Source organism: Salmo salar, chromosome ssa17, assembly GCF_905237065.1.
Source record: "Salmo salar chromosome ssa17, Ssal_v3.1, whole genome shotgun sequence".
Lineage (NCBI taxonomy): Eukaryota > Metazoa > Chordata > Actinopteri > Salmoniformes > Salmonidae > Salmo > Salmo salar.
Genome location: NC_059458.1, coordinates 78,456,184 through 78,472,200, shown reverse-complemented (window position 1 = coordinate 78,472,200; position 16,017 = coordinate 78,456,184). Strand labels below are relative to the sequence as shown.

General features: G+C 43.6%; 1 protein-coding gene across 1 annotated transcript; it reads right to left on the bottom strand.

Moving 5' to 3' along the window:
* Window positions 1-4,276: 4,276 nt before the first annotated feature.
* On the bottom strand, window positions 4,277-13,554 carry si:ch211-266a5.12 (uncharacterized). The gene is made up of 6 exons (XM_045700199.1): window positions 12,948-13,554; window positions 8,129-8,200; window positions 7,459-7,578; window positions 7,031-7,084; window positions 6,810-6,893; window positions 4,277-4,882 (listed from the first exon to the last, which is right to left on the bottom strand). The coding sequence occupies exons 1-6, from the start codon at window positions 13,170-13,172 to the stop codon at window positions 4,784-4,786; spliced, it is 654 nt and encodes a 217-aa protein (XP_045556155.1). The 5' UTR covers window positions 13,173-13,554; the 3' UTR covers window positions 4,277-4,783.
* Between the last annotated feature and the right edge of the window lie 2,463 nt (window positions 13,555-16,017).

Below are 16,017 nucleotides of genomic sequence, written 5' to 3'. Positions count from 1 at the left end.
TCTAATCTCTACCTGGTACAACCAGAAGAGGACAGGCAACCCCTCAGAGCCTGGTTCCTCTCTAGGTTTCTAATCTCTACCTGGTACAGCCAGAAGAGGACAGGCCTCTCCTCAGAGCCTGGTTCCTCTCTAGGTTTCTAATCTCTACCTGGTACAGCCAGAAGGGGACAGGCCTCCCCTCAGAGCCTGGTTCCTCTCTAGGTTTCTAATCTCTACCTGGTACAACCAGAAGAGGACAGGCCACCCCTCAGAGCCTGGTTCCTCTCTAGGTTTCTAATCTCTACCTGGTACAACCAGAAGAGGACAGGCCTCCCCTCAGAGCCTGGTTCCTCTCTAGGTTTCTAATCTCTACCTGGTACAACCAGAAGGGGACTGGCCACCCCTCAGAGCCTGGTTCCTCTCTAGGTTTCTAATCTCTACCTGGTACAGCCAGAAGAGGACTGGCCACCCCTCAGAGCCTGGTTCCTCTCTAGGTTTCTAATCTCTACCTGGTACAGCCAGAAGAGGACTGGCCACCCCTCAGAGCCTGGTTCCTCTCTAGGTTTCTAATCTCTACCTGGTACAGCCAGAAGGGGACAGGCCACCCCTCAGAGCCTGGTTCCTCTCTAGGTTTCTAATCTCTACCTGGTACAACCAGAAGAGGACTGGCCACCCCTCAGAGCCTGGTTCCTCACTAGGTTTCTAATCTCTACCTGGTACAACCAGAAGAGGACTGGCCACCCCTCAGAGCCTGGTTCCTCTCTAGGTTTCTAATCTCTACCTGGTACAACCAGAAGGGGACTGGCCTGGACATTTAGAAATTCCACTGATCCATCACTTTTCACAATTCTGCCACGTTCTATACTGTTGTTTCTCATTGACAACAGGACTTGAGTTTGGTGATTCTGTTGTTTATCATTGACAACAGGAAGTTTGGTGATGTAGGCCACAATAGCCAGCGCAGCACCAACGTGAAGTCTGCACCATGTGTAATGTACGTGTGACCTCAATACCTGTGAGAGCAGTGTGATCAGTGTTACAGTTAGTAATTAATATCTTCATGCATCGTTCCATCTTGTTAGATTGGTTTCCACCAGTTCCCTGTGGACCTGCCCATTGACCTCAGTTAAATAATATCTTCATGCATTGTTCCACTGTTTTGGTTCACCAGTTCCCTGTGGACACACACACACACACACACACACACACACACACACACACACACACACACACACACACACACACACACACACACACACACACACACAACACACACACACACAAAACAAGACACACACACACACACACAAATCAACACACACACCACCCACACACCCCCACACACACACACACACACCCACCACCACACACGACAACGACACACAAACAATCACACACACACACACACACACACACACACACACACACACACACACACACACACACACACACGACCCCCCCCAACACACACACACACACACAACTCACGACACACACACACACACACACACACACACACACACACACACACACACACAGGACAAACTAAACAGATCCTTTTCATGTCCTCATTTGAAGTCTTTTGAGCTCTAACTCTGTTGCCTGGCTGTGACTGATTCTCCTGCTCTGTACTGTAGATGGCAGACTCACTGTACAGTACAATCCACTGCCCGAGTCAATATTGATATTGAACCAGTCCGCAGCCTGTAAACACAGTCTACAGGAGCAGTGACCTGAATAATTCATGGGTTGTATATTTCCTCACTATATTGTTTTGAACGTTCGTTTTTGGACTGATGCCCGACTGAGCGTTCTACTTCAATGCATCGTCAATGAGCGCTAATGAAGATTTCATCAAAACTGCATTACAGTGGCTTGGCAATACAATGCTATTCAACAGGAGATAAATAAAATGCAGTATAAAGTTAGCTAGCTAGCTAAGATTGAGGGGAGGACACTGGATTTTTACTAGCTAACATTAGCATTGCTAGCTATTTTAGACTAAAGTTGCTAGCTTATGACAACATTGCCATCTGTCTAATGTAAATTTGACGACATGATAATGCAGGCAAAGTTGTTTCCTACTAAATATTTGACAACTTCACCAATGAATGACGGTGCTTCATTATTTTGTCCAGACTGACTGGGCTACATTGCTCTGTCCAGACTGACTGGGCTTCATTGCTCCGTGACTGGGCTTCATTGCTCTGTCCAGAATGACTGGGCTTCATTGCTCTGTCCAGAATGACTGGGCTTCATTGCTCGTCCAGAATGACTGGGCTTCATTGCTCTGTCCAGATACTGGGCTTCATTCTCTGTCCAGACTGACTGGGCTTCATTGCTCTGTCCAGACTGACTGGGCTTCATTGCTCTGTCCAGAATGACTGGGCTTCCTTGCTCTGTCCAGAATGACTGGGCTTCATTGCTCCGTCCAAGACTGGCTTCATTCTCCGTCCAGAATGACTGGGCTTCATTGCTCTGTCCAGAATGACTGGGCTTCATTGCTCCGTCCAGAATGACTGGGCTTCATTGCTCCGTCCAGAATGACTGGGCTTCATTGCTCTGTCCAGAATGACTGGGCTTCATTGCTCCGTCCAGAATGACTGGGCTTATCACAACTTTAGGCCACCACTATCGCACTATAACGTTCATAACAATGGCATGACACGGAGGTGCAACCTATGAATAGAAATAACAAAGGGGGAAAAACCAGGGAAACTCCACTCCGGAACTTCCATCAGGCCTCCGCCCTGAATTGGAATCTTTGTCCTTGAATACCAGTCCTAGTTCTTACGTAGCTTCATCCTGTTTAGAATAGTAGATTGGTTCCAGTGTAGATACCAGTCCTACTCCTTAGGTAGAATTTCACATACAAACTGATTTCTAGAATCTGTGAGTACAAACTGAAGTACCCCTCCTTCCCAGTCTCTCCCTCTCTGTACACCGGTCCACAGGAGAGGGGTTTTCCACTAGGTTCTAGGATACTGAGCCGTACTGAGTCAGGTGTTGCAGGCATCTCTTTTATTGATACACAGGTTAAAATACAGACGTAATACATTAATTGGCCTCAGTGTGGGGTTTTTTACAGACAGGGTTTTCATAGAAAAAAACTAAAAAAACATCAATTGATATGCTGGCGTGATAAATCTATAGTTTAATGCCTGCATTCACTGTCACAGATTAGACCTTTCACTGAAAGTACAGATATCTGGAGAAAACATGTTTTCTCATGTGCTCTGGCTTTACTTCAAATGAAGTAATATAGTCCTGTAGCAGAGCAACACTCCAGAGAAGCATATGGAATATACACAGTACACAAGAACATGTAGTACTAGCAGTAATATAACATGTAGTACTAGCAGGAACAGAACATGTAGTACTAGTAGTAAAAGAACATGTAGTACTAGTAGTAACAGAACATGTAGTACTAGCAGTAACAGAACATGTAGTACTAGCAGTAACAGAACATGTAGTACTAGCAGTAACAGAACATGTAGTACTAGCAGTAATATAACATGTAGTACTAGCAGTAATATAACATGTAGTACTAGCAGTAACAGAACATGTAGTACTAGCAGTAATATAACATGTAGTACTAGCAGTAACATAACATGTAGTACTAGCAGTAACAGAACATGTAGTACTAGCAGTAACAGAACATGTAGTACTAGCAGTAATATAACATGTAGTACTAGCAGTAACAGAACATGTAGTACTAGTAATAATATAACATGTAGTACTAGCAGTAACAGAACATGTAGTACTAGCAGTAACAGAACATGTAGTACTAGTAGTAACAGAACATGTAGTACTAGCAGAAACAGAACATGTAGTACTAGCAGTAATATAACATGTAGTACTAGTAGTAATATAACATGTAGTACTAGCAGTAACAGAACATGTAGTACTAGTAGTAACAGAACATGTAGTACTAGCAGTAATATAACATGTAGTACTAGTAGTAACAGAACATGTAGTACTAGCAGTAATATAACATGTAGTACTAGTAGTAATATAACATGTAGTACTAGCAGTAATATAACATGTAGTACTAGGAGTAACAGAACATGTAGTACTAGTAGTAATATAACATGTAGTACTAGCAGTAACAGAACATGTAGTACTAGTAGTAACAGAACATGTAGTACTAGCAGTAATATAACATGTAGTACTAGCAGTAATATAACATGTAGTACTAGCAGTAACATAACATGTAGTACTAGCAGTAACAGAACATGTAGTACTAGCAGTAACAGAACATGTAGTACTAGCAGTAATATAACATGTAGTACTAGCAGTAACAGAACATGTAGTACTAGCAGTAACAGAACATGTAGTACTAGCAGTAACAGAACATGTAGTACTAGCAGTAACAGAACATGTAGTACTAGCAGTAACAGAACATGTAGTACTAGCAGTCACAGAACATGTAGTACTAGTAGTAACAGGACATGTAGTACTAGTTGTAACAGAACATGTAGTACTAGCAGTAACAGAACATGTAGTACCAGTAACAGAGGACGCAAATATTCTCCCCAACTGAATATTGGACAAGTTCAAAATTCTAAGTCAATCAAATTGTTGACAGTAATCCAAAGTAGATGAAGAAATACACAAACAACATGGAACATGTCAGAACATGTCTAAGGGAATATGGCTACAAGCAAATACAGCTAAAGAGGGTAAAACCAGTAAATGTGACATCAAGACGGTAAATGTAGTCACAGTAACCCAGGGCTGTGTATATGTAGTCACGGTAACGCATGACTGTGTGTATGTAGTTACTGGCGGTCTGATTACTTCCTCAGCTCCTGCGGAGGCCCCTCCCCTGGATGTAGTCCTCCAGACCCTGTAGCTCTCCCATGGCCTTGTCCAGAGTCGCCCTCTCGGACAGCTCAACCACCTGCACAACCATAGAGGGAACAGACGACATGGTGTTAGCTGGAGGAACCTGTCTGGGCTTCTGCTTCGCTTGCTCTTTTAGGTTTAGGCTGGGTAACTGTAGAGCTCTTTTAGGTTTAGGCTGGGTAACTGTAGAACCCTTTAGGTTTAGGCTGGGTAACTATAGAGCTCTTTAGGTTTAGGCTGGGTAACTGTAGAGCTCTTTTAGGTTTAGGCTGGGTAACTGTATAGCTCTTTAGGTTTAGGCTGGGTAACTGTAGAGCTCTTTAGGTTTAGGCTGGGTAACTGTAGAGCTCTTTAGGTTTAGGCTGGGTAACTGTAGAGCTCTTTAGGTTTAGGCTGGGTAACTATAGAGCTCTTTAGGTTTAGGCTGGGTAACTGTAGAGCCCTTTAGGTTTAGGCTGGGTAACTATACAGCCCTTTAGGTTTAGGCTGGGTAACTGTAGAGCTCTTTAGGTTTAGGCTGGGTAACTGTAGAGCTCTTTAGGTTTAGGCTGGGTAACTATAGAGCTCTTTTAGGTTTAGGCTGGGTAACTATACAGCTCTTTAGGTTTAGGCTGGGTAACTGTAGAGCCCTTTAGGTTTAGGCTGGGTAACTGTAGAGCTCTTTAGGTTTAGGCTGGGTAACTGTAGAGCTCTTTAGGTTTAGGCTGGGTAACTATAGAGCCCTTTAGGTTTAGGCTGGGTAACTGTAGAGCCCTTTAGGTTTAGGCTGGGTAACTGTAGAGCTCTTTAGGTTTAGGCTGGGTAACTGTAGAGCCCTTTAGGTTTAGGCTGGGTAACTGTAGAGCTCTTTAGGATTAGGCTGGGTAACTATAGAGCTCTTTAGGTTTAGGCTGGGTAACTATACAGCTCTTTAGGTTTAGGCTGGGTAACTGTAGAGCCCTTTAGGTTTAGGCTGGGTAACTGTAGAGCTCTTTAGGTTTAGGCTGGGTAACTGTAGAGCTCTTTAGGTTTAGGCTGGGTAACTGTAGAGCTCTTTAGGTTTAGGCTGGGTAACTGTATAGCTCTTTAGGTTTAGGCTGGGTAACTGTACAGCTCTTTAGGTTTAGGCTGGGTAACTGTATAGCTCTTTAGGTTTAGGCTGGGTAACTGTATAGCTCTTTAGGTTTAGGCTGGGTAACTGTACAGCTCTTTAGGTTTAGGCTGGGTAACTGTAGAACCCTTTAGGTTTAGGCTGGGTAACTATAGAACCCTTTAGGTTTAGGCTGGGTAACTGTAGAGCTCTTTAGGTTTAGGCTGGGTAACTATACAGCTCTTTAGGTTTAGGCTGGGTAACTGTAGAGCTCTTTAGGTTTAGGCTGGGTAACTATAGAGCTCTTTAGGTTTAGGCTGGGTAACTGTAGAGCTCTTTAGGTTTAGGCTGGGTAACTGTAGAGCTCTTTAGGTTTAGGCTGGGTAACTGTAGAGCTCTTTAGGTTTAGGCTGGGTAACTGTAGAGCTCTTTAGGTTTAGGCTGGGTAACTGTAGAGCTCTTTAGGTTTAGGCTGGGTAACTGTATAGCTCTTTAGGTTTAGGCTGGGTAACTATACAGCTCTTTAGGTTTAGGCTGGGTAACTGTAGAGCTCTTTAGGTTTAGGCTGGGTAACAGTAGAGCTCTTTAGGTTTAGGCTGGGTAACTATAGAACCCTTTAGGTTTAGGCTGGGTAACTATACAGCTCTTTAGGTTTAGGCTGGGTAACTGTAGAGCTCTTTGGGTTTAGGCTGGGTAACTGTACAGCCCTTTGTGGCAACAGTACTTCTGATGTAAAAAAAGGGCTTTCTAAAATAAAATGGATTGATTGAGGAACCTAGAAACAAGCTATTAAGGCCAGTCAATGACACATGCTTGCACAGTCTAGCTGTAACACACAGTGATGTTCTTTAACCTATCTTGAGTGTTATTGATGTGTGATCACTATAGATTAAGAGGTAACGTGGAACCCCACCTTTTTACTGGCTGCCTTCAGTCTCTGCAGTTGCAGAATGGCTGCATCCTTCGACAGCAGCTCCAAATCTTCCTCTATCTTAGACTGGACAATAAACACAATAAATTAGAAAGATTAGGTTGTCGTTCATTACCTCATGCTGACGTGTCCCGTGTGGTTGTTTATTGCAGTTGTGTATGTTTATGTGCTTTGTGTTTGATTGTCAGCGCAGTCGTGTTCACCTCATTCACTGGCTTCCCAGCAGCTTCCTGGTACAGCTTTTCACAGATCTTTTTCTGCAATCAATCAATCAGCCAATCAAACAATCATATCTATTTAAAAAGCTTGTACTTTGTCAGCTGTTGTCACAAATTGCTTTGACAGATTAGTGTGAGAGTCTTCTACCGACATTAGCTGGGTTCTCAGTACAGGGTAACATAATCACTGAAACACAAGAAGGGCCACAGGAAATCCTGTCTGTGTTTGAGTCTCTACCTTCACAGAGAGATGGTTCATGCATTCACATAGGAAGTGTCCCAAAAATGGCACCCTATTTCATATATAGTGCACTACTTTTAACCAGAGCCCTATGGACCCTGCTCAAAAGTAGTGCACTATGTAGGGAATAGGGTGCCATTTGGGAGGCAGTTATAATGTTTGAGACACTTACTGGGTGAACGCATTTCTTCACTTCATCCAGCAGGCCCCCAAGGTCAAGATAATTTCTGTCTTGTCTCTGGAGAACTTCCCGATAAAAGTCCAGGATTTTGAGCAGGACACAGCCGTGGTACTGGACATGGGAGAGAACAGGAGAATGGACATTGTGTTAGTAAATGTGCTGCCGAGGTCGAGCACGATGGACATGGTGTTGATGGAACTTCTTCATTGCACTCATTCGTCTCAGACTCATGCATGATCCCAGAGCTTGCACCAATAAACCAATCAATCAAATGTCTTTTTTAAAGCCCTTTTCACATCAGCCGATGTCAAAGTGCTTTACAGAAACCCATTCTAAAACCCCAAAGAGCAAGCTATGCAGAGGCAAAAGCACAGTGTCAAAACTCAATACAAGTCAGGAACCTAGAGAACAACCGGGCTCTGAGGGGTGGCCTGTCCTCTTCTGGCTGTACCATGTAGAGATTAGAAACCTAGAGAGGAACCAGGCTCTGAGGAGAGGCCTGTCCTCTTCTGGCTGTACCAGGTAGAGATTAGAAACCTAGAGAGGAACCAGGCTCTGAGGGGATGCCTGTCCTCTTCTGGCTGTACCAGGTAGAGATTAGAAACCTAGAGAGGAACCAGGCTCTGAGGAGTGGCCTGTCCTCTTCTGTGTCAGTCCTTACCTTCTTGTGCTTCTTGATCTTGTCAAAGATGACTGTCTTTAACAGGATCCTGCCATCATGAGACGTGTTTGTCTAGTGAAGGAAACGACAGGTACAGAATGTCAATCTTCTATACAGACTCATTCATACATGACCCATCAAAATAGAATCTATCTCTGGTTAGCCATTGGGAGTGTAATGACCCATCAAAATAGAATCTATCTCTGGTTAGCGTACCCATGATTTTACCACTCAAAACTCAAGTTCCAAGCCCTGTCCATAGATGATATTTCAATGCATTGAAGTGCGTCACAAGCCACAGGGACACACTGAATGGTGTCAGAACGGCAGGATCCATTGTGGAGGACTGCGACATCTGACACTGATCCTGACACATTACACATTTTGCCATACAACGCTTCAGTAAAGTTGTGTTGCTGTTATACAGACGTGTATTTCCAGTTATACAGTAATCACATTATTCCTCCAGGTTTAACATTTAGACATCAAGTGACCAAGAGCATTTTCAAACGCATGTGGCTACATTGGGTAACAGTTTACATTACAGTGTTCCTACTACACTGTTTCTGTCAGTGCAGTGTAATAACTATGGTGTGATACTGTTTATTTAATGTTTATTTCACCTTTATTTAACCAGGTAGGCCAGTTGAGAACAAGTTCTCATTTACAACTGCGACCTGGCCAAGATAAAGAAAAGCAGTGCGACACAAACAACACAGAGTTACACATGGAATAAACAAACGTACAGTCAATAACACAATAGAAAAATCTGTATACAGTGGGTGCAAATGGAGTAAGGAGGTAAGGCAATAAATAGGCCAATAGTGGCAAAGTAATTACAATTTAGCAAATTACACTGGAGTGATAGATGTGCAGTTGAGGATGTGCAAGTAGAAATACTGGTGTGCAAAAGAGCAGAAAAACAAATATGGGGATGAGGTAGGTAGTTGGTTGGATGGGCTATGTACAGCGCAGCGATCGGTAAGCTGTTCTGACAGCTGACGCTTAAAGTTAGAGAGGGAGATATAAGTCTCCAACTTCAGTGATTTTTGCAATTCGTTCGAGTCATTGGCAGCAGAGAACTGGAAGGAAAGGTGGCCAAAGGGAGTGTTGGCTTTGGGGATGACCAGTGCAATATACCTGCTGGAGCGCGTGCTAAGGGTGGGTGTTGCTATGGTGACCAGTGAGCTGAGATAAGGCGGAGCTTTACCTAGCAAAGACCAACGAGAGCATACCGGTCACAGTGGTGGGTAGTATATGGGGCTTTGGTGACAAAACGGATGGCACTGTGATAGACTGAATCCAATTTGTTAAGTAGTGTTGGAGACTATTTTGAAAATGACATCACCAAAGTCAAGGATCGGTAGGATAGTCAGATTTATGAGGGTATGTCTGGCAGCATGAGTGAAGGAGGCTTATTTTCTGGAAAGATGGATCTTTAAAAGTAGAAGCTCTAACTGTTTGAGCATAGACCTGGATGGTATGACAGAACTCTGCAGGTTATCTCTACACTACATTGCAATTCTGCCCCCTTTAGCAGCGCTGTCTTGACGGAAAATGTTGTAATTGGGGATGGAATCCTACATTGTCTTTGGGGGAGAGGTCCTGATGTAGAGAATACAGTATATATAGAGAGATATACAGTAGTGTAGTAATGACGACAGTATATATAGAGATATATACAGTGGTGAACTAATGAAGACAGTGTATATATAGAGATATATACAGTAGTGTACTAGTGAAGACAGTAAATATATATATATATAGAGAGAGAGAGATATACAGTAGTCTGCTGATGAAGACTGTATACAGTTGGCAGGTCAATTAGGAAATCTACTCTGTGCATGACACAAGTCATTTTTCCAACAATTGTTTACAGACAGATTATTTCACTTATGATTCACTGTATCACAATTCCAGTAGGTCAGAAATTTTCATACACTAAGTTGACTGTGCCTTTAAACAGCTTGGAAAATTCCAGAAAATGATGTCATGGCTTTAGAAGCTTCTGATATGCTAATTGACATCATTTGAGTCAATTGGAGGTGTACCTGTGGATGTATTTCAAGGCCTACCTTCAAACTCAGTGCCTCTTTGCATGACATCATGGAAAATCAAAAGGAATCAGCCAAGACCTCAGAAACAAAATTGTAGACCTCCACAAGTCTGGTTCATCCTTGGGAGCAATTTCCAAATGCCTGAAGGTACCACGTTCATCTTTACAAACAATAGTACGCAAGTATAAACACCATGGGACCATGCAGCCGTCATACTGCTCAGGAAGGAGATGCATTCTGTCTCCTAGAGATGAACGTTCTTTGGTGCAAAAAGTGCAAATCAATCCCAGAACAACAGCAAAGGACCTTGTGAAGATGATGGAGGAAACGGGTACAAAAGTATCTATATCCACAGTAAAACGAGTCCTATATCAACATAACCTGAAAGGCCGCTCAGCAAGGAAGAAGCCACTGCTCCAAAACCGTCATAAAAAAGACAGACTACAGTTTGCAACTGCACATGGGGACAAAGATCGTACTTTTTGGAGAAATGTCCTCTGGTCTGATGAAACAAAAATAGAACTGTTTGGCCATAATGACCATCGTTATGTTTGGAAGAAAAAGGGAAGTCTTGCAAGCCGAAGAACACCATCCCAACCGTGAAACACGGGGATGGCAGCATCATGTTGTGGGGGTAATTTGCTGCAGGAGGGACTTGTGCAATTCACAAAATAGATGGCATCACGAGGAAGAAAAATGATGTGGATATATTGAAGCAACATCTCAAGACATCAGTCAGGAAGTTAAAGCTTGGTCGCAAATGGGTCTTCCAATTGGCCAATGACTCCAAGCATACTTCCAAAGTGGTGGCAAAATGGCTTAAGGACAACAAAGTCAAGGTATTGGAGCGGCCATCACAAAGCCCTGACCTCAATCCTATAGAAAATGTGTGGGCAGAACTGAAAAAGCATGTGAAAGCAAGGAGGACTACAAACCTGACTCAGTTACACCAGCTCCGTCAGGAGGAATGGACCAAAATTCACCCAACTTATTGTGGGAAGCTTGTGGAAGGCTACCCGAAATGTTTGACCCAAGTTAAACAATTTAAAGGCAGTGCTACCAAATACTAATTGAGTGTATGTAAACTTCTGACCCAGTGGGAATGTGATGAAAGAAATAAAAGCTGAAATAAATCATTCTCTCTACTATTATTCTGACATTTCACATTTTTAACATAAAGTGGTGATCCTAACTGACCTAAGACAGGGAACTTTTACTCTGATTAAATATCAGGAATTGTGAAAAACTGAGTTTGAATGTATTTGGCTAAGGTGTATGTAAACTTCCGACTTCAACTGTATATAGAGAGATATACGGTAGTCTACTGATGAAGACAGTATATACAGTATAGAGAGATATACAGTAGTCTACTGATGAAGACAGTATATACAGTATAGAGAGATATACAGTAGTCTACTGATGAAGACAGTATATATGGAGAGATATACAGTAGTCTACTGATGAAGACAGTATATATAGAGAGATATACAGTAGTCTACTGATGAAGACAGTATATATAGAGAGATATACAGTAGTCTACTGATGAAGACAGTATATACAGTATAGAGAGATATACAGTAGTCTACTGATGAAGACAGTATATATGGAGAGATATACAGTAGTCTACTGATGAAGACAGTATATATAGAGAGATATACAGTAGTCTACTGATGAAGACAGTATATACAGTATAGAGAGATATACAGTAGTCTACTGATGAAGACAGTATATACAGTATAGAGAGATATACAGTAGTCTACTGATGAAGACAGTATATACAGTATAGAGAGATATACAGTAGTCTACTGATGAAGACAGTATATATGGAGAGATATACAGTAGTCTACTGATGAAGACAGTATATATAGAGAGATATACAGTAGTCTACTGATGAAGACAGTATATACAGTATAGAGAGATATACAGTAGTCTACTGATGAAGACAGTATATATGGAGAGATATACAGTAGTCTACTGATGAAGACAGTATATATAGAGAGATATACAGTAGTCTACTGATGAAGACAGTATATACAGTATAGAGAGATATACAGTAGTCTACTGATGAAGACAGTATATACAGTATAGAGAGATATACAGTAGTCTACTGATGAAGACAGTATATACAGTATAGAGAGATATACAGTAGTCTACTGATGAAGACAGTATATATGGAGAGATATACAGTAGTCTACTGATGAAGACAGTATATATAGAGAGATATACAGTAGTCTACTGATGAAGACAGTATATACAGTATAGAGAGATATACAGTAGTCTACTGATGAAGACAGTATATATGGAGAGATATACAGTAGTCTACTGATGAAGACAGTATATATAGAGAGATATACAGTAGTCTACTGATGAAGACAGTATATACAGTATAGAGAGATATACAGTAGTCTACTGATGAAGACAGTATATACAGTATAGAGAGATATACAGTAGTCTACTGATGAAGACAGTATATACAGTATAGAGAGATATACAGTAGTCTACTGATGAAGACAGTATATATAGAGAGATATACAGTAGTCTACTGATGAAGACAGTGTATATATATATATATATAGACAGTAGTCTACTGATGAAGACAGTATATATAGAGAGATATACAGTAGTCTACTGATGAATACAGTATATACAGTATAGAGAGATATACAGTAGTCTACTGATGAAGACAGTGTATATATAGAGAGAGATATACAGTAGTGTACTAATGAAGACAGTATTTGTAATTACAGTTGGTCGGTACTTACGAAGTCTTTCTGGACTTCCTGGATCAGCTCCTGCAGTTTGGCCAGGTCCACACAATGAGAGACACCGTCCTTCATACAGCCTGACCTGGCCCTGGATCGGGCCCTGGACCGGGCCCTGGACCGGGCCTCCCTCTGGACCCGGGCAGTAGCACAGTCCTGACCCGTAACAGCCAGAAGGAGGACCAGCAGCAGAGAGAACTGGACCACACTGGACAAACTGGACATACTTATACTGGTTCACCTGGTACCTGCTTCAACTGGTACCTGCTTCAACTGGATCAACTGCTCACCTTGTCTCTGTCTGAATCACCTGGTCACCTGGTTCGTTCAATCTCTGTTTGAATCACCTGATTCAAATGACCTGCCAAATATCTGACCTACAGTACATACAGGATCTGAATCTCTGAATCTCTGATGTACAATCGACTCACTGAGTTTCCTACTCTACTAACTGACTGATTTGAAAGACTGACTGAGCAAATTATTCCCTTCTTCCTCCTCTCAGCAGGTGAGTCAGTCACGTCTGTTCTGTTCTCTGCAGGTGAAGGCTCTGGCATTCCTCTCTACAGTCACTAACCTTTATATGCTGCCAGAGCTCCTCCTGATGATGTAACATTACACACACACACACACATATCTAAACGTGCACACACCCTCCTTCCCTCCCTCCCTCCCTCCCTCCCTCCCTCCCTCCCTGCATGTTGTCATTCTGTTCTCTGGAATGTGCAACCTGATGACAGAATCCTTGTTGGTCAGTGCTGTCCCTTGAAACCTGAGGTGGGCAGATTTCTATCCTTTATTAATTCCTGTGGATCCCTCTGGTCTCCTGGTCCTGAGAAGCTGTACTCTATACAGTTCAGGACAACACTAAAGAATTACATTGCGCATCATAACAGATAGTGTATGTATGTTTACCATGTCTTCACGTATCAGGGTTACAGTTACAACATGAAACAAGTGAAAGGTGTGGACTTGAGGATGATTTAACCAGGTCATGACATTTGAAGGTGTTTGGTTTGAATGCGACGTCCTAGATTCTATTTGGTGATGAAACCACAAGTAACGTGCTTTTCTTCAGCAAATAGTTGTAATGAAACAAGAAAATAGTTGCACCATCAGCACACACCCATAACTGTTTACAATGCAAACACCTGAGTGAAATATCATGGCCAGATATTGATTGATTGATAATTGATTGTGGATATTGTGGTGAGGAGAACGATTAGATCTAACTCGGGCGGTGTTTAGATGTTGGTGGCCTGCTCGGCCTGTTCAGCCTCAGAGACAGAGACAGTGATGCTGGTGGCCTGCTCGGCCTGTTCAGCCTCAGAGACAGAGACAGTGATGTTGGTGGCCTGTTCAGCCTCAGAGACAGAGACAGTGATGTTGGTGGCCTGTTCAGCCTCAGAGACAGAGACAGTGATGTTGGTGGCCTGTTCAGCCTCAGAGACAGAGACAGTGATGTTGGTGGCCTGTTCAGCCTCAGAGACAGAGACAGTGATGTTGGTGGCCTGTTCAGCCTCAGAGACAGAGACAGTGATGTTGGTGGCCGGTTCAGCCTCAGAGACAGAGACAGTGATGTTGGTGGCCTGGTTCAGCCTCAGAGACAGAGACAGTGATGTTGGTGGCCTGTTCAGCCTCAGAGACAGAGACAGTGATGTTGGTGGCCTGTTCAGCCTCAGAGACAGAGACAGTGATGTTGGTGGCCGGTTCAGCCTCAGAGACAGAGACAGTGATGTTGGTGGCCGGTTCAGCCTCAGAGACAGAGACAGTGATGTTGGTGGCCTGTTCAGCCTCAGAGACAGAGACAGTGATGTTGGTGGCCTGTTCAGCCTCAGAGACAGAGACAGTGATGTTGGTGGCCTGTTCAGCCTCAGAGACAGAGACAGTGATGTTGGTGGCCTGTTCAGCCTCAGAGACAGAGACAGTGATGTTGGTGGCCTGTTCAGCCTCAGAGACAGAGACAGTGATGTTGGTGGCCTGTTCAGCCTCAGAGACAGAGACATTGATGCTGGTGGCCTGCTCGACCTGTTCAGCCTCAGAGACAGAAACATTGATGCTGGTGGCCTGTTCAGCCTCAGAGACAGAAACATTGATGCTGGTGGCCTGTTCAGCCTCAGAGACAGAGACATTGATGTTGGTGGCCTGTTCAGCCTCAGAGACAGAAACATTGATGCTGGTGGCCTGTTCAGCCTCAGAGACAGAAACATTGATGCTGGTGGCCTGTTCAGCCTCAGAGACAGAGACAGTGATGTTGGTGGCCTGTTCAGCCTCAGAGACAGAGACAGTGATGCTGGTGGCCTGTTCAGCCTCAGAGACAGAGACAGTGATGTTGGTGGCCTGCTCGGCCTGTTCAGCCTCAGAGACAGAGACAGTGATGTTGGTGGCCTGTTCAGCCTCAGAGACAGAGACAGAGACAGAGACAGTGATGTTGGTGGCCTGCTCGACCTGTTCAGCCTCAGAGACAGAGACAGTGATGTTGGTGGCCTGTTCAGCCTCAGAGACAGAGACAGTGATGTTGGTGGCCTGTTCAGCCTCAGAGACAGAGACAGTGATGTTGGTGGCCTGTTCAGCCTCAGAGACAGAGACAGTGATGTTGGTGGCCTGTTCAGCCTCAGAGACAGAGACAGTGATGTTGGTGGCCGGTTCAGCCTCAGAGACAGAGACAGTGATGTTGGTGGCCGGTTCAGCCTCAGAGACAGAGACAGTGATGTTGGTGGCCTGTTCAGCCTCAGAGACAGAGACAGTGATGTTGGTGGCCTGTTCAGCCTCAGAGACAGAGACAGTGATGTTGGTGGCCTGTTCAGCCTCAGAGACAGAGACAGTGATGTTGGTGGCCTGTTCAGCCTCAGAGACAGAGACAGTGATGTTGGTGGCCTGTTCAGCCTCAGAGACAGAGACAGTGATGTTGGTGGCCTGTTCAGCCTCAGAGACAGAAACATTGATGCTGGTGGCCTGCTCGACCTGTTCAGCCTCAGAGACAGAAACATTGATGCTGGTGGCCTGTTCAGCCTCAGAGACAGAAACATTGATGCTGGTGACCTGTTCAGCCTCAGAGACAGAAACATTG

Coding starts and splice junctions, on each gene's coding strand:
- si:ch211-266a5.12 (XM_045700199.1), bottom strand. CDS start 13,172: ATGTCCAGTTTGTCCAGTGTGGTCCAGTTCTCTCTGCTGCTGGTCCTC. Junction 7,085..7,458: donor TGAAGAAATGCGTTCACCCA/GTAAGTGTCTCA, acceptor GATTGATTGCAG/AAAAAGATCTGTGAAAAGCT. Junction 6,894..7,030: donor CTGGGAAGCCAGTGAATGAG/GTGAACACGACT, acceptor TTTATTGTCCAG/TCTAAGATAGAGGAAGATTT.